Below are 23,770 nucleotides of genomic sequence, written 5' to 3'. Positions count from 1 at the left end.
ATATTTATTTATTTATTTTGTTTTATTTATTTATTATTTATTTTTTTTATTGAGACAGAGTCTCAGTCTGTCGCCCAGGCTAGAGTGTTGCAGCGCAATCTCGGCTCACTGCAACCTCTGTCTCCCGGATTCAAGTGATTCTCGTGCCTCAGCATCCCACGTAGCTGGGACTACAGATACATGCTACCACATCCGGCTAATCTTTTTGTATTTTTAGTAGAGACGGGTTTTCACCATGTTGGCCAGGCTGGTCTCGAACGTCTGACCTTGGGTGATCCACCATCTTGGCCTCCCCAAGTGCTGGGATTATAGGCATGAGCCACTGCATGCGACCCTTACTTATTTTTGAGACAGAGTCTCGCTTTGTCGCCCAGGCTGGAGTGCAGTGGTGCGATCTCAGCTCACTGCAGCCTCCACCTCCTGGGTTCAAGCGATTCTCCTGCCTCAACCTCCTGAGACTGGGATTACAGACATGCACCACCACACCTAGCTAATTTTTGTATTTTCAGTAGAGACGGGGTTTCGCCAATCTTGGCCAGGCTAGTCTTGAACTCTTGACCTCAGGGGATCCATCCGCCTCGGCCTCCCAAAGTGCTGGGATTATAGGCGTGGACCACTGCACTTGGCCAAGATATTTAATCCTATATGTTTACTGTAATTATTTTTTAGACGTTTAGATTGTTTTAGTGTTTTCCAGTATTTTATTTTTATTTACTTTTAAATTTTATTACTTTTTTTCCTAGAATCCTTTCCTGAAGTATTTTTTTAATTTGTTTTTAGAATTTTACTACCTTTTTCCCTAGAATCCTATTTTCCACTATTTTAAATAATACTAGACATCCTTGTACACATAGACCTTCATGAATCAACCTATTTTTTAGGGTATATTCTCAGAAATTGAATTACAGGGTCAAAGGGTGTGAACGTGTTAGTCTCTTGAGGGATATAAAAATCCTCCAGAATTCCATATTGTCCTTACCCTGGTAAGTGTTGTGTGGGCCATCTGGGCATTTGTTTAGTATGCTGGGGTGAGTAGATGGCTGCTCTGGGAAATGGCTTCAGCAGCTGAATGGCCCAGCCCTGTTTAGTCTCACTCATGTAGGGTCTAACGTGCGGGGGCGGAGAAGCCAGGCACTGGAGCACTGCACTTAAGGCCCAGTTCAGGCACCTGGCCTCTGCCATCTTGAGACTTGGGCTCCCCCAGTGGAGTCCTCCTCTAGTTTCTCAGCATGTGGTGGGTAGAGGAGGAAGAGAGAGAGTGAGGAAGATCACGCTGCATGGGCGGGCTCAGCAGCACAGCCACACCCAACCACAGGGTGCCACATGCCACACAGGAGAAGGAAATCGGTTTGGTGAACACTGAGCAGTCTCCACAATGGAAAAAGATGACTGACCATCCGTGCAGGCAATTCCGTGTGCTGTGGGGGAGAGATCCAAAATATGAATGCAGACAGAGCCCCAGCTGGTTAGCGTAGGTTTAGGCTGTGCTACAGTAGCCAACCCCAGCATCTCTGTAGCTCATCACAGCCAAGGCTTACCTCTTGCTCACCAGAGTCCAGGGGAGCCTCCAGGGAGTCTGTCCTGCTTGACCCAGCAGTCCAGGCTGTTTTGATCTCATGGTTCTGCCGTCTCAACACCAGGCTTGGGCGGTTGCCCTGGCAGGCAAAAGGGCAGCTGAAGGTCCCACATAGGCTCTTCTGTGCTCCAGCCAGGAAGTGACGCATGTCACTTCCACCTACAGCCCCTTTGCCAGAGCTGGTGACCTGGCTTCAGCTGATACAGGGTGGCTGGGAAATTTGGCGGAGCAGGTGGTAAGCATCACTGTCTCTGTCACACTGCCCTTCAGGTTTGAGGATTTGGTAGGAGGGTTAAGCATGCATGTGAATGACTGTGACACCGGGCAGAAAACGGTCACTACCGAGAGAGCTACAAAGAGGTGCTGACATAAACTGGGGTGGAGGAAGTGAACCACTGACGTGCATTCAACACCCACGTTTTGAAAAGTAGGCCAAGCCCGGGTGCAGTGGCTCACGCCTGTAATCCCAGCACTTTGGAAGACCAAGGTAGAAAGATTACTTGAGGCCAGGAATTCAAGACCAACCTGGAAATATAGCAAAACCCTATCTCTGCAAAAAATGTAAAAATTAGCCAGGTGTGGTGGTGCACTCCTGTAATTCCAGCTACTGAGGAGGCTGAGGTGAGAGGATCGCTTGAGCCAGGAGTTCAAGGCTGCAGTGAGCGGTGATCACACGGCTGCACTCCAGCCTAGGCAACAGAGCAAGATGCTGTCTCTAAAAAATGAAAAGTAAACCACATCCAGGGTTTAAAATAAAATATTTTCCCTCTTCACACATTTTATGTTTCAAAGTGTCTACAAGGGGCATTTAATTACTTGTTTCTCTGTTGAAAAGGCAGCTGTATTACCAGATATCAAACGTACTACTTAAAGGTCAACATAAGTGGCGTTTCAAATACATGACTTAGAGAAGTGGCATATTGGATCCATCCTTGACATATTGCCACCTGGTCTGGTTGTTTTCAGCACCAGGAGGGTTGGACAAGTGCATTCATTGGCTTTTCTTGGGAAGAGCATCCCTGGGGTTCAGAGTCCCCTCGCTCCACACGGAAACAGCCGTGGTCTGGGAGGACAGTTGCTCACACCGGGCGGGGCTGGCACCTGGCCTCCCTGCATGTTTTGCTGAGCTCCTGTCCCGTGCTCTCTCCCCATCATTGCAGGACCTGGTGCTGGAGAAGCTGAAGAGCCAGCAGCTCAGCAGTGAGCTGGACAAGCTGAGCCAGGAACTGGAGAAGGTCGGCCTCAACAGGGAGCTGCTGCTGCAGGAGGACGACAGCGGCAGTGACACGTGAGGGCCTCCTCTCCCTCTCCCCATCGTGGGAGCACTTCCTCCGCTGTTCAGTCTGCAGGCTCCTCACCCTCCCCTGAGACTGCCATGAACTCTCTACTGCCGAGGGCTCTGATCTCACGCAGTTCGTTGAGCCCAAAGTTCCTTGGTCATTTCTGTTCCAGCTCTTGTTCCTTGAGGTCCTCAGATAGGTGTGGAAGGAGATTTTGTTTGATGAAAAAGCTTATTAATTTTTTTTTTTTTTGAGACAGGGTCTGACTCTGTCACCCAGGTAGGAGTGTAGCGTTATGACCTCGGCTCACCTCCATGTCCACCTCCCAGGTTCAAGCGATCCTCCAGCCCCAGCTGGAGAACCCAGCTGGGACCACCGGCGTGCACCACCACACCTGGCTAATCTTTGTATTTTTCGTAGAGACGGGGTTTTGCCATTTTGGCCAGGCTGGTCTCGAACTCCTGAGCTCAAAGCAATCTGGCCACCTCAGCCTCCCAAAATGGTGGGATTACAGGTGTGAGCCACTGCTCCCAGCCACGCTTCTTAATGTTTTTTTAAAAGTAGACTATTAGAGTTTTTCCCTGCAATGCTTGCTTAAATGATCTTGGGGTTTTTTTTTGTTATTGTTGTTGTTTTGAGACAAAGTGTCACTCTGTCACCCAGGCAGGAGTGCAGTGATGTGATCCCGGCTCAGTGCAACCTCCGCCTCCTGGTTTCGAGTGATTCTCGTGCCTCAGCCTCCTGAGTAACTGAGATCACAGACATGCACCACCATGCCCAGCTAATTTTTGTATCTTTTTAGTTGAGACGGGGTGTCACCATGTTGGCCAGACTGGTCTCCAACTCCTGACCTCAAGTGATCCTCCCACCTCGGCCTCCCAAAGTGCTAGGATTACAAGCATGAGCCACTGTGCTCGTCCTGATCTTGTTTTTTAAGGAAATCCAAGGTCTTGGTCTTTTCCTGGACTTGTAACCTAGAAGATCCACATGTCTTATAGCAGGAGTCCTCTCTGGTGGAAAGGCCTCAGACTTACCACTTAACCTAGCACTGTGACCTTGGGCAAATTGCTTAACCTTTCTGAGATTCAGTTTCCCCTTAGGTAAAATGGCAATAATTCCTGCCTCAGACAGTGACCGTAAAACTGTAGCTGTGGTGTTGCCTTTGAAGGTGTCACAGGTGTTTCTACCCAGGGAACCCCCAAAGGGCTCTGGGAAGATGAGTTTTGGCTCATGAGTTCTTCTGGACCAAAAGCTGCAGCTCCATATCCCAGCCTAGTGGAAGGAATGATGTGTTGGCAGTGAGGACACTGGGAACTTGTGGAGAAGTAGATAAGCGATACTATTATATCTTTGTGTTTTCCAGAAAATACAAGATTTTGGAGGGCAGAAATGAATCAGCATTAAAAACAACACTAGCCATGAAAGAAGAAAAGATTGTGCTTTTGGAAGCACAGATGGAAGAGAAAGCGAGCCTAAATCGCCAGTTAGAGAGCGAGCTGCAGATGGTGAGCATGGAGGTTTCACTGTGCGGCCCAGCTGCCCATTCTTGGCCTCACCCTTTCCAGCCCCTCACCTGTATAGCAGAGGGGTGACCCGGATACCCGTTTTCTAGGGCAGGTGTGGATGCGCCGCAGGGTGACTGAGGGAGCCACCCTCAGAATCACACACACTGGGGCCAAACAGAACCAGAGTAAGAGTTACAGGCCTGCAGGGAGGCGGGCAGTGGCCTAGAGCAGCACCAAGTCCACCAGGCAAGATATGGGAACACCCATGAGAGCCCTCCGTGAAACTGCACATCGGGCACTGAGCAACGGCCTGCAGAGTCTCACAGGAGCCTTCTGATGAGACAGACGGGTGCAAAGGGACCCGTGAGGACATGCACATGTCTACTTCTGGGTGCATGCGTGCACACATATTTGTCACATGTGGGAACACACTTTCCACATGCATATAGATGTGTGTTCTCCACAGATACTCCACTCTCCACATACATATGCACATGTTCTCCATACACACATAATGCACATGCTCCTTACACATACACATGCATGCTCTCTACACATGTATTATATATGTGTCCGCCACATGTGCACACTCCACACAGAGACACATGCTCCTCACACACAGGTGTACACACCCAACACGTGCTCTCCACGTGCACACTCTCACAGGTCATCAGGTGTGCACACTCCCCCCTTCCACACACGTGCTCTTCCAGCCTCAGTTTTGAACACGTGCCATGCTTCTTGGCTGCAGGATTGAATAGGAATCTGGATGAAGCCGCTGCAGCGCCGGCAGGGGCTTTGAGACCTCATCCCTGTTCACGTCCTGTATCCCAGCCTCACCTCTGTTTGAAGGAGTTGACAACTGAGGCTCAGGAAAGCAGGAAGCCATGTGGCTAAAGCAGGGACTGAGGCAGGAACGGGTTGCAGGCCCCCACCTCCCTGTCCTCTGTGGAAGGGAAGGGAAAGTGTAGGGCAGAGGGTTGGTGCCTTCCCCTCAAAAGAAAAGGAGCGCGTCTCGCTTACACGCACCAGGGCGGGCGAGTGTGGGGAGTGCAGAGGGTGTGGTGCGGCTGCCCTCAGCCACTCACTCGGGGCTCCAGGCCAAGCTGCTTCTGCCTAAAGCCTCCTTGCTCATTGTCACGCCCGCCTGTAGCTGAAGAAGGAGTGTGAGACCCTCAGGCAGAACGAGGGAGAGGGGCAGCACTTGCAGAACTCTTTCAAGCACCCTGCGGGGAAGACAGCGGCCAGTCACCAGGGGAAGGAGGCCTGGGGGCCCGGCCACAAGGAAGCCACCATGGAGCTTCTCCGAGTGAAGGACCGGGCCATCGAGCTGGAGCGGAATGTGAGTGGGCTGGCCTGGGCATGGTCCATCGTGGGGAGAGAGAGAGAGAGAGACTGCCCTATCAGTAGTCCCACTGATGACTTGTCATTGCTGTAAAGAACACAGGAGATTTAGCCGGATCTAGTTGGACACGTCTTGAGTTGCAGGTCCTAGGGGCTCCTCTTCATTCGAGGTCCCTTCAGTGATTCTCACATCAGGGGCACATACAGTCTTCATGGCAATTCAGCCTCTTCCTGGGGTGTTGTGTCTTTCAGTGCCCAGTACCAGGGATTGGCAAACTCCACCCCCCACCCGCTTTTGTAAATAAAGTTTTATTAGCAGACAGTCATGCCCATTGTTTACAGGTTATCTGGAGCTGTTTCCCCTACAGTGACAGTGATTCTTTAGGTTGAGATGGAAACCCCATGGCTGGCAAACCCAAAAGTATTTCCTATCTGGCCCTTGCTGGAAAAAGCCTGCTAATGCATGTCCGTACCTCTGACTTTGATTCTCAGCAATGACTTTATGAAGTTCAGAGTGGTGATTTTCATTATTTGATCAATGATAAAGCTGAAACAGAATTTAAGAGACTTGATCCAAAGCCCCATGCTAATAAGGGAGAGTAAAAGACTATGGGGTCCTGGCCTTTAGCCCAGTTGGTGGCAAACTTTAACATGGTCTTTATTAATCTCATGTAACGTGAAGCACCTTATTCTACTTGCTGTCACCTCTGAGTAAGGCTGTAGCCTAAGGCTTTGACTCTCTGTCCTGTGAGATACTCAGGGTTGGAGTCAATGGGAGACAGAAATGCACTCTTAAGGTGTTCAACAGAAAACAAAGGAAAGCATTAAAGAGACAAAGGAAGTGGCTTTAACTCCAGCATGCACACACCTCCCACTTACATACCTGGGTCTCAGGCAGTGTCCCCATGATATGTAGCCTTTAGAAAAAAAAAATCCTGCTGATTTTCTTTTTCAAAGAGAGAAAATATACTGCCCTCATCCAGCAGACCCTCGCTTTGGCTCCCAAAACCTCAACTTTTGAGAGTTCGTTACAACCCAAGTACCTGTGGCTAGTTAGCATTTACCCAGTTGGAGTTTGATTGGCTCATGCTTCCCGATCTTCTAGAACGCAGCTCTGCAAGCTGAGAAGCAGCTGCTCAAGGAACAGCTGCAGCACCTGGAGACCCAGAATGTGACCTTCAGCAGCCAGATCTTGACACTGCAGAAACAGAGCGCCTTCCTGCAGGAGCACAACACCACACTGCAGACGCAGACCGCCAAGCTGCAGGTGAACGGGGCTCCCAGCGCCAGTGGTCACAAGCCCCGCGGGATGTTTATCTGTGGCTCCTGGGGACCAACTGGGGGCATTAGGACTCCTCAAAAGAAGCAGCAGATCAAAGTACAGAGCAGTTTGGGGTTTTGTTAATAGACCCGCTGCAAACAGTGATCAGTGAAGGGGGTGATAGTTTTTAAGCCATTTTCAGTGATTGAGAAAATGGCTGCATGGGCAAAAGTTTTATTTCTCTCCTTTTACTTGCATTCTTGTCCATGTTTTCCAGTCTTTTCCTTGAGGTGTTATTAGGACTGACTTGGAAAAGAGGTTTCAGGATTAAGCTTGGTTTAACAAAGTTAACCAGGTTTCTTTACTGTAGAACCTGGCAGAACTCTTTCTTTTTAAGCTAATGTAAATTTTTAATCTCTAAGAGGGAAGTGTAGGATATGAAGAGGCTCCCAGACTGTTGAGAGCATTAAGTAGAACTAGGATTGTGTGCCACTTCAGATGCTTGTTTTCATTTATTGCTTGTAGACTGTGGAAAATTATTTATTTATTGCAGGTTTTATTTGTTTGTTTTTGAGATGAGAGTCTCACTCTGTCACCCAAGCTGGAGTGCAGTGGTACGATCTTGACTCACTGCGGCCTCTGCCTCCCCGGGTTCAAGTGATTCTTGTGCCTTGGCTAATTTGTGTATTTTTAGTAGAGATGGGATTTCATTAAGTTAGCCAGGCTGGTCTCGAACTCCTGACCTCAAATGATCCACCCGCCTCGCCTCCCAAAGTGCTGGGATTACAGGTGTGAGCCACCACACCTGGCCTTTTATTGCAGTTTCTGAGAAAAGTTTGAAAATATGTAACTTATGGGGCAAGGACAATCAACAGGAAACTGTTTGGCAAAGAAATTGGAATTTGTACTGCTAACAAGAAAACAGTATATTGACTATTTTGGATTTTTCTTACACTCTTAATCTGGTTTTAATATCAGGGTAATTCTGGCTTCATAAAATAATTTGGGAAATATTCCCTTCTCTTCAGTTTCTGGTGATTTTGGATGTCGTTGGATGCAGAGGTATACAAATATCAATTATGTTAAGTAGGTTGATAGTATTGTTCAGGTATTCTATATCCTTATGTACAGATTTTCTGTCTACTTGTTCTAGAAAATAGGTTTTGTTTTCATTGTAAGAGGCAGGGTTTCACTCTGTCACCCAGGCTGGAGTGCAGTGCTGCAATCATAGCTCACTATAACCTCCAACTCCGGGGCTCAAGCAATCCTCCTGCCTCAGCCTCCCAAGCAGCTGGGACTATAGGCATACAACACCATGCCTAGCTAAGTTAAAAATACCTTTTTTTTTTTTTTTTTTTTTTTGGGTAGAGATGGGGTCTCACTATGTTGCTCAGGCTGGTCTTGAATTCTTTGGCTCAAGTGATGCTCCTGCTTCTGCTTCCCAAAGTCCTGGGATTACAGGCCTGAGCCACCACAGCCAGCTGAAAAGAGGTTTTTAAAAAATTATCAAAGAGGGCACAGCACCCAAGGGAGTTATCTAGGAAAAGGACATCATCTGCCCCAGCAGCTCGCATTTGTGGCGAGTGGCTCAGGACTGAAGCAGCCTCTGAGTGCCCGTCTATGTGGTTTAGTCCCCTTCCCACAGCAGTTCCTTAAGTTCTGGAACAGCCGTCCTGGGTACCCTCTGGGTCTTCTGCCCTGAAGGTCCCAGCTATTTTCGTGTCTGCTCGAGCACTTGACCTCCCCAGCCCTCCTCGCTGACTGTGGGGCCTGCGCCACGCCGCGCTTCTCCTTCTCGGCAGGTGGAGAACTCCACACTGAGCTCCCAGAGTGCCGCGCTCACCGCGCAGTACGCGCTGCTTCAGAACCACCACACGGCCAAGGAGACGGAGAACGAGAGCCTGCAGAGGCAGCAGGAGCAGCTTACAGCGGCCTACGAGGCCCTGCTGCAGGACCACGAGCACCTGGGCACGCTGCACGAGCGGCAATCGGCCGAGTACGAGGCCCTCATCCGCCAGCACAGCTGCCTGAAGACGCTGCATCGGAACCTGGAGTTGGAGCACAAGGAGCTCGGGGAGAGGTGGGGCCTGGGGAAGGAAGGGGACCTGGGGAGGGGTAGAGTCCGGAGGAGAGGCAAGGGGGAAAGGTGGGGCCTGGGGTAGATGGGTGGGACCTGGGGGAGAGGCGGGGCCTGGGGAAAATGGGTGGAGCCTGGAGGAAAGATGGAGAGGGCCTGGAGGAGATGGGTGGGACCTGTGGGAAAGGCGGGACCTGGGGGAGATGGGTGGAGCCTGGAGGAGAGGCAGGGGCCTCATGAGAGGGGTGGAGCCTGGTGGAGAGGTAGAGCCTGGGGAGAGGGGTGGAGCCTGGAGGAGAGGTGGGGTCTGGGGGAGATGGGTGGAACCTGTGGGAAAGGTGGGGCCTGAGGGAGAGTGATGGAGCCTGGAGGAGAGGTCAGGCCAGTGGAGAGGGGTGGAGCCTGGAGGAGAGGCAGGGGCCTCATGAGAGGGGGGGAGCCTGGTGGAGAGGTGGAGCCTCGGGAGAGGGGTGGAGCCTGGAGGAGAGGTAGGGTCTGGGGGAGATGGGTGGGACCTGTGGGAAAGGCAGGGCCTGGGGGAGGCGGGTGGAGCCTGAAGGAGAGGCCAGAGCCTCCTGATGGGGATGGAGCCTGGAGGAGAGGTAGAACCTGGAGGAGAGCCGGGGTAGAGCCTGGAGGAGGCGTAGAGCTTGGAGGAGAGACAGGGCCTTGGGGAAGTGGTCAAGGCCCAGGGGAGAGGCAGGGTGTGTAGGGAGGTGAAGGATGGTGGAGGTGGGGCCCCTGGGTAGGCCTGCCGCGGGGCCTTGGGCCAGGCCTGGGGAGACTGTCAGGCTACCCTCAGGACCAGGACTTCCCCGGCCCTCCCCTGCAGGAAATCTCTTGTCTGGCTGCTTCCCATTGTTGGGGCACCTGAGCTTTCCCAAAGGGAAGGAAATAAAACGTTACCTTCAGCAATTTGGAATTTGTGCAACTGGAGATAGTAGCAAGAAGGGGTCCTGTGTGGAGAAGGGGGTGCCTCTACTACTTCCAGTGGGCCTTTGGGGCCCTGATCCCTAAGGGTTCTCTTCTCTCTTTTCTCCCCAAAACAGAAATAAGGAGGGAATTCTCCATGGCTCCGTTTGTAGGGGTGTGCCTTCTCTGGCCTCCCAGCTCTTTCATATCAAGGTCTCGCTTGTTTTCTTTCATTTTTAACCTTTAATTATGGAAACTTCCGAACATATAGAAAGTAAGCAGAATCATATAGTGAAACTCTTGTGTACGCGTCATGCGCCCTCGACAGTCATTTATGTCCTGCGGTTCTCATTTCATGTGTACCTCCCACTCTCCATCCCCAAGCCCCATTTTTAACAGGTAAAACTTACATACATTGAAATGCAGACATCTTAACTTTGCACTCTTGACGGTTTATGGTCTTGGGTTTTGTATTCATGAAGTCAGCCAACCTGGGCTGGGATTCTGTCTCCTGCTAATCAGTGATGGTACCAGGCACCAGCACAGAGCATGGCACGATCCTGGGAGGGCTAGGAGAGGTAGGATGCTGCTCTCCAGAGTCTGAGGGGCAGGTGTGATGTGTACCTGAATCTGATGCATGAGAGAGATGTGGCTAAAGAGAGGCTCTCAGATACTTGGACTACAACAGAGGGAGCAAGATCCACTTTCCTTTGCCTGGGAAGTGGCCCTGCTGGTGGTGTTTCCTTTGAAGCAGCCTCAACAACATGGCTGAGTGATCATTGGTTCTTCAAGGTGGGAGTGGGGAGGACATCTCCACGGTCAGGAGCACAAATGTCATGAGTCACAAAAGCCTTGTGTGGGCACTGATGATGCTTGTGGGTTCATGGGTGGTGACGACATTCATTTATCAAGTGCTTCCTTTTTGTCTCTATCTGGAGTTCTTCACCCCTTTTATCCATCCAGATCTCCATCCTTCAGGGGCTGTTGAGGCATCTGAAACTATAAGACTACTCCTTCAGGCCTAAAGTAGCATCTTCTGCCTCCTGGCACTTTGATCTCTCCCTCATCTTCCCCCACCCATCTTGTTATTTGTGTGATATTTATTGTGTACGTGGTGCTGTGTCTAGATGTGGTAGGAGTTGCACCCAGTTGACAAACTAATGAAGCATTTGTGTCCGTCTGATACCAGCATGATGCCCAGCACTCACCAGGCACTTGTGTGCCTTATTCTTAGTGTTATGTTATGTTATGTCATATTAAATAATGCCGTATTGTTTTATTTATTTATTTATTTTGAGATGGAGTCAATCTGTCGCCCAGGCTGGATTGCAGTGGAGTGATCTTGGCTCACAGCAGCCTCCACCTCCTGGGTTCAAGCAATCCTCCTACCTCAGGCTCCCAGGTAGCTGGGACTACAGGCATGCACCACCACACCCGGCTAATTTTTGTATTTTTTAGTAGAGATGGGATTTCACCTTGTTGGCCAGGCTGGTTTTGAACTCCTGACCTCAAGTGATCCACCCGCCTCGGCCTCCCAAAGTGCTGGGATTACAGGCATGAGCCACAGCGCCTGGGCCCCTTATTGTATTCTTAATGTGCATTTAGAGGGCAAAGGTTTTGGCAGGTGGAGTTTGGACTGTTGTTTTCCCTGCAGGTCCTTGCTCAATACAGCATGTGGTGGTTACTCAGTGCTTTTTGCTGGCTGGACAGATGACTGGAGGCTCCCTTGGTGTGTCTGCAGCAGGGCTACAGGTTTAGGAGTGTAGGTACATGGCACGCAAGGATGATGGTTCTCTCTTCTCATTTGACACTTTTAAATCAGAGACGCTCACTCACTCATTGCTCTAACAAGTATTCACTATGTGTCATTCCTCACACGGCCATTCAGTGGTGAGCAAGGCTTATAAAGTTTCTGCCCTACAGTTGGGTCATTTGCTAATGGTTAGAGACATGCTTGATTAATGTGCTTTTCCAACAAGGTGCAGTGGAGTCCTGAAGAGAAATGCTGGAATCCCCAGGGACACTGGCTAGTCTCTGTCAGATTGTCTTTGGGTGTGAGACACTCAGGAAGGGGTCTGTAGAGAAGCATTTGTCTGAATGGGGAAGATCAGGAGACCGTGCCTCAGACTTCTCAACACTTCCAGTTTGCTAGGAGATCCTGGGTCACGCGTAAACACACGAGGTTGAAACAGGCTGGGAGGGGGAGGGGCAAGGGCCTATGCGGCTGCATCATTGTACTCTGCCCCCCAGAGATGGCCAGTGCACCAACAAAGATAGATTAGAGCCTGGACAAGATTAGAGCCTGGAGAAGGTTAGAGCCTGGAGGGTAGGGAGAAAGTTGTGGGGAAGGTGAGGGCTGTGGCTGAGGGGCTGAGGAGAGCTGCTGTGTGTATGTGACAGCTAGTCCCTGGCAGCTCCTGGGTGAGCCTCTGTGCCCTGGGGGAGGCCAGACTAAGAAAAAGTGGATGCGAGCACGAAGGGGAGAGGGAGAGGCTTCTCCAGCCCTTGGAGGGTGAGATTAGCTGTGATGTAGAGTGGAATTCCACTGTTTGTTTTATGGTTTCTGTTAGATTTATTTGTGCTTATTTATAATTCTCTAAAAGAGAAGGGCGTGGAGCTCAGAAAATGTAGTCATCGCGCTGTCAGGTGGCTAAAGGAAGAGGGACCGCTTGATCAGGGCATGGAGGGACTATGGAGGCAAATTGGGCTGGAGGAAGAGGATTCTGGGCTCCGGGGCTCAGGACTGGCCTGGACATGACTCCTGGTGGCCGCACTCCCCGCCTGCTCCCTGCCCCATGCCCCTCACTTCTGCAGAGAGAATCTCCAGAGGAATCCCATTTTCTCACAGGAGACACGCAGATCCTCTGGGGTGTGAGTTACCTGTAGGAAAAGAAGGCCCTGGCCACACTCACAGGAGGTGTTTCCCTCCAACAGACACGGTGACATGCTGAAGCGCAAGGCGGAGCTGGAGGAGCGGGAGAAGGTCTTGACCACGGAGCGGGAGGCGCTGCAGCAGGAGCAGAGGACAAACGCCCTCGCTGTGGGCGAGAACCAGAGGCTGCGGGGCGAACTGGACAGGTGAGCGCCGGCGCCCAGCCCTGCACGCAGCGGCATTCAGCACCCCCGATTCTGTTCAGACCCTCCTTGCATAGCAACCACTGAGAAGGTCGAGTGCCCTGGCAATGGTGGATTTTTATCCCTTGCTATGTGAACAGCTGGGTGGGTAAAGTAAGCTAAAGGGTAACTCCAGCTGGTTACTGGCATGCCAGGACTCAGGTGACACCTGGGGATGGTGCGTCATCTTAGTTGGGTGGTTCTCCCCCCCGCCATCTCCGACCCTTGTGAGGATTGCATCAGGCACAGGTGAATTCATCATCTGGCATAAGCCCGCCTCATACACATGAAGGAGAAGCTGCAGATTCCTCATGATTCACAGAGCCCCTATTTGTGAATCCACCTACTTGCTAAAGTTGTATTTGCCACCCCAAGACCAGTCTCCGTGGAGCTTTTGTGGACCCGTACCGAGTGGTGAAATGTGGGAGTTGCTGGATGCGCACGTTCCCAACTGAGGGCACACACGACAACACACTGCCTTCTTGTTTCAGCTCCTACTGCAAACAAATGTCCCTTTCAGAATCTCCTCAGTGCCACAGTTTTCAGATTTTGTGCTTTCGGGAAGTGACTTTGCTGTTTAAAATGACCCACAATTGTAGTACTGAAGTGCTGTTTCATGTCCCTAAGCAGAAGGTGGCTGTGATGTGTCTTACAGAGAAAAAAGTCTTAGATAAGCTTTGTTCAGGCATGAGTGATAGTGGTGTTGGCTGTGACTATGTTACGTAAGGTATCTTGAAACAGAAACCCACATAAAACAAGGTTATGTATTGATCAAGTAACAGAAATGTGACCAGAGGCTCCCGGGAACCTAATTCTGTGTTTTTTCCCTAGGCTGGATGCCTCGCTGTTCACTAAGTCAGTGTTTACAGCAACTTTATAGAACATGACTACCACATATAATGAGAATCGACTATACTATTATTATCTTTTTGACTTTTCTTTTTTTTTTTTTTTTGAGACAGAATCTTGCGCTGTCGCCCAGGCTGGAGTGCAGTGGCCGGATCTCAGCTCACTGCAAGCTCCGCCTCCCAGGTTTACGCCATTCTCCTGCCTCAGCCTCCCGAGTAGCTGTGATTACAGGCACCCGCCACGTCGCCCAGCTAGTTTTTTTTTTTTTTTTTTTTGTACTTTTTAGTAGGGACAGGGTTTCACCGTATTCGCCAGGATGGTCTCGATCTCCTGACCTCGTGATCCGCCCGTCTCGGCCTCCCAAAGTGCTGGGATTACAGGCTTGAGCCACCGCACCCGGCCCTTTTCTTTAAACAGATGAGGAAACAGGTTGAGAGAGATTAAATAACTTGTTCCAAGTCAGTGTTTCTAGTGAACAGCAGAGTCAGGATGGAATCCAGGTCTTGTCTCATTGCAAAGGCTTGACCATACGAAATTCGTCCTCCTCCCACATACTTGAATGAGTGTGTACGGGGGGTTAGAAACTCGGATACCTTGGCTCTCCAGGCAAATCAGGCACATGGGTGAAACACTGCCAGACATAGACCACAGACCGTAGAACAGAGAATGCACATTATCTAAAAGGGCAGCAAAGAATCGGCTCCAGCAAAGGCCGCCAGCTGGAGGCAGGCCCGGGACTGCCTGGTCAGCCTTTTGTTTCTTACATTTTAAGAGAACCTGAATGTTTGGGTGTTGATGTAAACTTCAAATTTTTTAATGTTGGCAACTAATTTTTTTTTTTTTTTTTGAAATGGGATCTTGTTTAGCCGCTGAGGGTGGAGTGGCATGATCACGGCTCACTGTAGCCTCAACTCCCGGGCTTAAGTGATCCTCCCAGCCCAGCCTCCCAGATAGCTGGGAGCGCGGGTGTGCATCACTGTGCCTGGCAACGTTTTTTTTTTTTTGAGATGGAGTCTCGCTCTGTCACCAGGCTGGAGTGCAGTGGCGTGATCTCAGCTCACTGCAACCTCCGCCTCCCAGGTTCCTGGCAACTTTTTTCTACTTTTTGCAGAGATGGGGGTTTCACTATATTGCCTAGGCTGGTGTGGAACTGGCCTCAAGCAATCCTCCCTCCTCAGCCTCCCAGAGTGCTGAGATTACAGGCGTGAGCCACCATACCCGGCCAACTAATTTGTTTTTAAAAAGTAAAATTGTACAGGCCAAATAAGACATGTCCATGTCCACATCAAGTCCACAAGACCCTGGTAATTTGAGCTTTCTGATACAAATCTCCAGGGAACTCCCAGTTGGGTAATAGTAGTTTTGATGATGGCAATTTTAGTAGATTTACATAATACACACCATCTCACACTTTATCTCAGGAGGTGAAATTAGAAAGGGGCTTGGAATTGGGAAGAAGAGCTGGGCAGAGACATAGAATTTTAGAGCAAAAGTGTTCTAGTTCAGTGGTTTAAACATTTTTTAAACAGCAGAATCCTATTTTTCAAGTGTACACAGATACCACAGCTGTAGCATAGAAGAGCTCATAGCATGATGCTATGTTGAGACAGGTGTCTGAGCTTGTCTGCTCATGAGCTTGCCTGCTCAGTCTCCCTGTAGGCTCAGTGTGGTGGCATCAAGGGTACCCTCATGGAACCCCAAAGAACACAGTTTGCTGATGGACAGTTTTGTTCAAGCTCCTCATTTTACACATGGGGAAAAAATAAAAAGGCCCAGAGAGGTTGTGATTTTGTTTAAGGTTGCCCAGCCTGCCACTGTCAGAGCTGGGACATAGCCCAGGCCTCTGGGCCGATACCTGTTTGGCAGGCTCTTCAGCCCCTTGCCCTGTGACTCTTCCCCCTCCAGGGTCAATTTCCTGCACCACCAGCTGAAGGGGGAGTACGAGGAGCTGCACGCCCACACCAAGGAGCTGAAAACCTCACTGAACAACGCGCAGCTGGAGCTCAACCGCTGGCAGGCCCGCTTTGACGAGCTGAAGGAGCAGCACCAGACCATGGACATCTCACTGACCAAGCTGGACAACCACTGCGAGGTGAGGCCCGCGTCGGGGGAGCCTCGGGAAACAGGGATGAGTCCCCCAAGGGGACAACCCAGGACTCAGCCAGGCTGTGAGGGGTCCTCATGGGCATTTGTGCGCAAAGACACAAATGTGTGGAGGTGGCACAGAGGCTGTGGTGAAGCCAGAGGTGCTGACAGGGTCAGTGCGGCTTCTGGTGCAATTGTACACGAAAACCGCCGTCTGACCGTTGCCTTTTGCAGGGTCGGGAGAGGCCCGGTGGGGACAGTTGATGATGTTTTATCTCGATCCTCTTGGCCGTGTCTACGCTGTCTTCCTACATCTCTTCAGTTCCGTAGTCACACTGTTCTAGAGCAGTGGTGTGAAGTCACACTGTTGTAGAGCAGTGGTGTGAAGTCACACTGTTCTAGAGCAGTGGTGTGAAGTCACACTGTTCTAGAGCAGTGGTGTGAAGTCACACTGTTGTAGAGCAGTGGTGTGAAGTCACACTGTTCTAGAGCAGTGGTGTGAATTTGCTCCATTTGGGGGTGTGGCTGCCTCTGGAACGGAGCTCACTCAGGAGTCCCCGGCTTCCAGAGCCCTCCCTTCTAGTACACAAGGTTGGAAATGGTCTCAAGCAGCAAGACCCTCTCCAGATGAGATCTTAACAGACCCCAGCACACGGAAGGCTGGTGAGGCAGGTCTGGCAGGGAGGAGCACATAGGTCTCACCCCACCTCCTAGACAGCCCCAGGGACAGCTGGCACCTCAGGACAAGGTTTGCTCTTTTGTCAAGAAACAGTCGGCCGGGTATGGTGGCTCAAGCCTGTAATCCCAGCACTTTGGGAGGCCGAGGCGGGCGGATCATGAGGTCAGGAGATCGAGACCATCCTGGCTAACATGGTGAAACCCCATCTCTACTAAAAATACAAAAAGAAATTAGCCGGGCGTGGTGGCGGGCGCCTGTAGTCCCAGCTACTCTGGAGGCTGAGCCAGGAGAATGGCGTGAACCCGGGAGGCGGAGCTTGCAGTGAGCCGAGATTGCGCCACTGCACTCCAGCCCGGGCGACAGAGCGAGACTCCGTCTCAAAAAAAAAAAAAAAAAAAAAGTCTCAGACGCCTTTTGTCCAGACCCCTCGGTAGCCCTGTGAGACATCACAAATGAGGAAACCGAGGCGCAGGGTGCACCCACCCGGATCTCATGCTGCCCCCTGAGAATGAGAGACCCTGGGACCCTGAGGGCCCCATGGGGGTGGAGGCAGGCTGGAGGCAAAGGCCACGGCACTGCCTGTGGAATCCTTGCCCCGGGGGCTGTGCTGTCACAGGCAGGTGTGTCAGGATTTTCCAGGAGGCCTCAGGTCAGGGGCTGCAAGGCAGGCCCCGTGGAAAAGGTCACACTTGTGGTGAAGTGAAGGACTGGCAAGAGCTGGACACGTGTGGTAGGCTTTGCATGGGAAGGACTGATTTGCACAGAAATGGATGGGGAGGCTTTTTGGAAGATGCTGATGGTTCACTCAGGGTGGAACACAGGTCATGAGAGGGGAGGAGGGAAGGGCTGTGGCCGGGATGGTGGCTTCTGGGGAGGGATTCAGCGGAACTCCAGATCCAGCACAAACCAGCCTCCCCAAACAGGCCGCAGATGGAAGCCATGTTCGTCTCCCTGGGCTGGAGGAGCGAAAGACCACAAGCCAGGTGGCTTAAGCAGCAGAAGTGGGTTTATCCCGCTTGGGAGGCTGGACATCCGTGATCCGTGAACCGGCAGGGCTGGTTTCTCCCAAGGCCTCTCTCTGGCTTGCAGGCGGTGCTCTTTTCTCTCTGTGGGCTCATTCCCAGTGTCTGTGTGTCGAAATTTCCTTTTCTTGAAAGGACATCAGTCAGATCGGATCAGAGCCACAGCCTCACCACAGCCTCATTTTAACTTAATGGCCTCTTTATGAACCCTGTCTCCAAATGCAGTCCCATGCTAGGGACTGGGGCTTAGGGCTTCACTGTATGAATTTTGGGGACATGGTTCACCCTGTGGCAGAAGCGAAGCAGCATGAGTGAAGTGATGAGGGCGTGGCTATGCTCGGAGCCGGGCTCTCCGCTCCTTCCACCTCGCCTCTCTCCAGGAGCCCGTATGCCTTACATTGGGTTGGTTTGTTGCCCGGCATCTAATGAGGTGGAAGAGCAGCTCCCCCATTGTTACTGGGATGCACTGGCCCTCAGGATCATGGACTTGGGTTGAAGGGCGGGGCCCAGCCGGCTTGGTTTCCTGGGAGCCCCCCGGCCACACAGGGTCTTTCCACTGGGCCAAAGCTGAGTTTCCAGGGACGGCCTTTCACCCTACAGACCGCTGACTTGCCACGTTTGTGATGTGCCTGACCCCCAAGCCTCGTGCAGTTCTCTACACTGGGGAGACTAATGCTTTATTATGGTATTTGTTTTAATTGTTGCCCAAGTAATATAGCAGTGGCAATCACAGAAGTATTTTTAGTGAAAAAATGCCATAGCCTCACCTTTTCCCTTCCAGTTCTTCTCACTGTATGCATAAATTATGTATAATTACATTAAAAACAGGGAGAATTTTGGTTTTTCTGAAGTCAGAGTTGTAATTGCTAATGGGGTAACGAGGAGGGGACAGCCTGTGTTTCCCACCTCCAGTGCACCAGGCATTTTGCTGTGTTCTCCTCTGTGTTAATCTTTACGATGGCCCCATGAGCCCATCCTCCTTTCTCAGAGTCGCGCATTGGAATCCAAAGCCTGTGATTTTCCCATTGCCCCCCAATCATACTCTAGAACAGAAGTTGGCAGACTTCAGGGCAGGCACGGCAGCTCACACCTGTAATCCCAGCACTTTGGGAGGCCAAAGCGGGTGGATCACCTGAGGTCAGGAGTTCGAGACCAGCGTGGCCAACAAGATGAAACCCTGTCTCTGCTAAAAATACAAAAAATTAGCTGGGCGTGGTGGCAGGCGCCTGTAATCCCAGCTGAGACTCAGGAGGCTGAGGCAGGAGAATCGCTTGAACCCGGGAGGCAGAGGTTGCAGTGAGCCGAGATCATGCCACTCTACTCCAGCCTGAGCAACAAGAGCAAAACTCTGTCTCAAAAGAAACAAACAAAAACATTATTGATGAGATTTTTCATACTCTTTTTATTTGTATTAAGCCTTCAAAATCTGTTGCGTATTTTGCACTTGTGCATCATGATTCAGAGTAGCTGCATTTTACTGCTCAGTAGCCACATGTTGCCATAGACATCTGGATTGGACAGAGGGAACTCAGCCATTCCCACGTCATTGGCCGTTTGGCCCTTTCCACGTTTCCACTGCTGTAGATTATACTGCATTGAACATCTTTGTGCAGTGGCCTTCTTCCTTTGGAAGCTAGATTCCCAGCAGTGGGATCACCTGGTCACGTGGTGTCTGAGATGCTGTTGGTCTGTGTTCTAGCTGCTCTCCCGTCTCAAGGGGAACTTGGAGGAAGAAAATCATCACCTCCTGAGCCAGATCCAGCTGTTGAGCCAGCAGAACCAGATGCTTCTAGAGCAGAACATGGAGAACAAGGAGCAGTACCATGAGGAGCAGAAGCAGTACATGTAAGCAGGGAGTCCCCGAACCGCTCTCCACACCCTCACCACAGTTACACGTCCTCAGTCTCTGGACGTCCTGGCTTCCCGTGCAGAGAGGACCCCCTGGGCCCGTTGGGATCCTGAGGGCAGGGCACAGACCGGTCACCAGCGTGGACTTCCCTTAGTTTCCTGGAATGTTCTCAGTTTCTAGAGGTGATGGCAGTTGGCTTTTGTTTGCTCTTTCAGAGGTGCTTTCCACCACCAGAAGCTTCTTTTCTCTGTTTCTAGAATTAAATTCACTTTAAAAAATCTTGAGAACACTGAAGTATCTCAGGGAGAATTCAAACTGAAGGCTGGGAATGAGTGATGTGCACCTGTCCACGTCCCCCTGGATGGAGGGAAGTGGGCTTGGTGTGCTCCAGTTGGCCTCACTCAGCTGGTATTTACGAGGTGCTGGTTTAAGCGTGGGCCCTGTGAGGTGCACAGAACCAGTCCCCTGGTAGCCAGGAACCAGTAGGGAAGGTCAGATGTGAACAAAGCTTTGTCCATTACCAGCCAGATGTGAAGGGTTACATGAAGTGTGGAAAAAAAACATAGAGGGAGTTGAAGTCCACAGCTACCCCGGAGGGCCTGGGGGAGGCCCATGGGAGGTAGGCCATGGCAGGTGAGGGGACAGGAAGGTGGGCTGTGGCAGGTGAGGGGACAGAAAGGTAGACCGTGGCAGGTGAGGACAGGAAGGGGGGCCATGGCAGGTGAGGACAGGAAGGGGGGCCGTGGCAGGTGAGGACAAGAAGGTGAGCTGTGGCAGGTGGTCTAAGTGCGGGGAATGTGTAGGGGGCATCTGAAGAGAAGGCTGGAAAAGGAGGTGTACGCTCAGCTGTGGTAGCTTCCGTGTTCAGCTAAAGATGTTGGATTCCTGGAGTTGTTTTGGAAGATATACTACTCTAGCAGGGCCAGAGAAGCTTCCAGAAATAGAGGGCAAAAGGACGAACCCTGGTGCCAGGAATCTCGTGGCTCAGAAGTCGAGAAATGAAGAATCTAGAGTGGTTTCTGGATCCTGGCCATGGTGGTGGGGCTGTCCTTCCACGTGATCGGGAATGGCTGGTACTGGCGTCCGGGCAGGCATGGGTGTGCTGGCATCAGTATGGGGAAGGCAAGAAGGGACGTGCTTGTGGTGGGACGTGATCACTGTGGTCACAGTGAACACCAGGGTGCTGTCCCAGCTCTCTGATGTAACGATGCCCCTTTGTTATTCTGTTGGCTTCACCTACGTGTCTAGGGCTGGCGTGCCACCTTCGGGAGGATGGTTTGTATGTAAAAGCACACTGTAATTGTGGGGTGGAAATGACCCTGAAGTTGGCCCTCTATAATCCTGGTGATAAAAATCGCCAGCAGAGGTTGGACAGGTGCTAACTAGAAGGAGTGTAGGAGCACTCAGGGGGATTATTTGATGACGTTTTTGCATTAGACAGTGTCTACTCCAGGCCAGCGGGTTGGCAGGCTTCCTGGGGCCTGCTCCAGGCCCTGGAGTTTGTGTGAGTCTGTGGGGCCATCCCCAGCCATGAAGCACTCAAGGCTTAAGGCTCAGCAGCACGGCCATGAGCACAGAACACCAGCACACAGATGTCGAGTCAAGGGACTGGGAGCGGAGCGTGGCTGAGATCGCTTGTTACAGGGGCTCACCTCATCGTGAGCTCTTGGGAAAGGCCTTGGTTGGGTCAGGACCTTGGCAGCTTCGAGAATGAGCTGTTATCTCTCATGTAAGGCCTTGTTTTCAGGCCTTGAGGAAACCAAGGGTTTCCAGACCATGAGGAAACCAAGGGTCTGGGCCCTCAAGACCACCCAGCGCTGAGGCAGGAGTCGGCAGTAGTCCGCAGTACCGTGGGCAGCTGTGCTCCGAATGCACTGTGGACGCAGCCCTGTGACTCCCTAAGTGCAAACAGAAGCTTTCTGATTGTATGAGGAAGGCCAAGATCTCCCCGGTAAGCAGAGGTGCCTGAGCCTGCCCAAGATTCAAGAGATATCTCTTTGGTCCCTTGCAGAGTTCTTGAAAAATGACCCAGCTTCCAATATTTAGAAATTGGGAGATTTGGCTTCATCATCTGGGCATCTGGCTTCTTGGGAGGTCCGCCCTGCTGTGCCCTGGTTCATTCCCCCATGGCAGTCGTCTGCCAGCGTTGGCAGCACAGGAGCTCACTGCAGCCCCCACCAGGGTCCCTGGTTTCTCCAGCCCTGCTGTGCTCATTAACTTCTCTTTCTGGCCCCTGAAAGCTGCTGAGTTTGCTTCTGAGGGGGAACAGCCCTGAGTCACGCGTCTGACTTTGCTGAGCTGACTTTTTCAACCTCAATGCCCAGGTGGTGGTAATATGTACCCCCGAACCCCGCCCCCTCACCACCGGGGAGTAGCTTCTGCCTGACCCCAGGAGCACCCCACGTCTTGAACAACCTGGAAGGAGAAACCTTGGGTCTTGAGCGTGAGTTTTCAGATTGTTAGAAGTTTGCTGCCTTGAGCTGGGTCCCAGGGGCTTCAGTAAATCTCAGGGTCACAGGGCTCCCTGAACCCACGGCGCATGCCTCCATTCACGTATTCCAAACTCAGCGACCATGACGGTGATGACTAACCTCATCTCAGTCCTGGAAGAATACCAACCCTGGGTGCACAAGATTCCAGGCTGGGCCAATGAGTAAATTCACTTGTTTGATTTAAAACTGGATTGATAGGTTTTCTTTCTCCTGTATTCACAGAGACAAATTAAATGCCTTACGAAGACATAAGGAAAAGCTGGAAGAAAAAATCATGGATCAGTACAAGTTCTATGATCCTCCTCCAAAGAAGTGAGTTGATTTAAGTGTGGTGACATAAAGACAGAACTTAAAAGCTTCCTTTTTTGTGCACAGGGTGAAAGCAGCCATCTAGGGCAGGCCCCACACCGTCCGCTGTGTGGCAGATCACCTGTGACAGATGTCTCCCACATCAGAGAGAGTTTACAATCCTTTCCGCCTGCCTCTGTACTCTGGCTTGTCCTGTGAGGGGCGGCCAGTGCCGGGTGACCCCAGTGAGACACAGGCTTCATTTAGCTGTGGGCCTTTGAAGGGGACAGAGCATCCGTGGTACTGGAGTCACTCAAGCAGGATGGCAGGGCTGCCTTGTCAGGGTTTTGTCTCAGGATTAAACATGGTGTGGACACCCATGTTCCTGGTTTGGAAAGGATGCTCGGGCAGCACACTTGGCCCAGCCCCCATGGTCTTCAAAGGTGGGAACCTTTGGACCGCATGCAGATTTTTCTGGATGCACAGAACCTCAGGGTGGCTTCACCGACATGTCTCTTCCCCAGAGAGCAGCAGCTCCTCCCTGAGTGGAGCTGGCCCAGCCTAGCAGTGCTGCCCCTTGTCCACGGCCTGAACCCAAGGAATTGTCCCTTCGGATTGTCCTGGCCCAGCCTTGAAGTCAAACTCTCCGCAAATCCCTTGAGGTCTCTCTGGGAATCCAGAACCACAGAATTTCCGAACCTCAGTCTGTTTTTGGTTTTTGTGTGTGTGCTTTTTGTTTTGTTTTGGCTTGGTTTTGGTTTTTTTTGAGACAGAGTCTCGCTGTGACATCCAGGTTGGAGTGCAGTGGCACAATCTCAGCTCACTGCAACCTCCGCTTCCCAGGTTGAAGCCATCCTCCTGCCTCACCCTCCCGAGTAGCTGGGACTACAGGCATGTGCCACCACACCCGGCTAATTTTTGTATTTTTAGTAGAGATGGGGTTTCACCATGTTGGCCAGGCTGGTCTCGAACTCCTGACCTCAAGTGATCCACCTGCCTCGGCCTCCCAAAGTGCTGGGGTTATTGGCATGAGCCACCATGCCTGGCCCAGAACCTTGGTCTGAGTCTTGTTTGACACAGAAATTGAAGCCCAGATGAGAAACTGGAGTGATAATATAAATAGGCGCTGTTTAGTTTCAGAGTCAGGGTGAGAGCCCAGGCGGGGTTCTCTTCATGTCACACCAGGATGCCCTCCGTGTCCAGCTCGCTGTGATGTTACTGCTTACTCCTTAAATGCACAGATTTTTAATGAAACAGGCTGCTCTCCTCTGCCCTCTCCACTCACCCAGATTGCTCAGTGCAAGGGAGGAGTCAGGGGAATGTCAGCTTATTTCACTGATTATTAACTTTAGCAGAAAATGAGATTCATGGAAATGGCTTTTTGACAGAAAAATTGCCAACTAAATTAAGCCCGGCATCGCTTCCTTCATTCTGGGA

General features: G+C 51.3%; 1 protein-coding gene across 1 annotated transcript in view; it reads left to right on the top strand.

The window, feature by feature from the left end:
• CCDC88C (coiled-coil domain containing 88C) overlaps positions 1-23,770 on the top strand; it is a 148,487-nt gene that overhangs the window by 106,347 nt on the left and 18,370 nt on the right. The window contains exons 16-24 of the mRNA XM_025391674.1: positions 2,737-2,864; positions 4,220-4,361; positions 5,515-5,703; positions 6,811-6,972; positions 8,769-9,046; positions 12,890-13,033; positions 15,824-16,010; positions 19,404-19,549; positions 22,268-22,357. Of these exons, the coding sequence (XP_025247459.1) occupies positions 2,737-2,864; positions 4,220-4,361; positions 5,515-5,703; positions 6,811-6,972; positions 8,769-9,046; positions 12,890-13,033; positions 15,824-16,010; positions 19,404-19,549; positions 22,268-22,357 (1,466 nt within the window). The remainder of the gene's footprint in view (positions 1-2,736; positions 2,865-4,219; positions 4,362-5,514; positions 5,704-6,810; positions 6,973-8,768; positions 9,047-12,889; positions 13,034-15,823; positions 16,011-19,403; positions 19,550-22,267; positions 22,358-23,770) is intronic.

Source organism: Theropithecus gelada, chromosome 7b (genome assembly GCF_003255815.1).
Source record: "Theropithecus gelada isolate Dixy chromosome 7b, Tgel_1.0, whole genome shotgun sequence".
NCBI classification, from domain to species: domain Eukaryota; kingdom Metazoa; phylum Chordata; class Mammalia; order Primates; family Cercopithecidae; genus Theropithecus; species Theropithecus gelada.
Note: the sequence above shows the minus strand (reverse complement) of the source record. Positions and strands in the feature narration are given on the sequence as shown.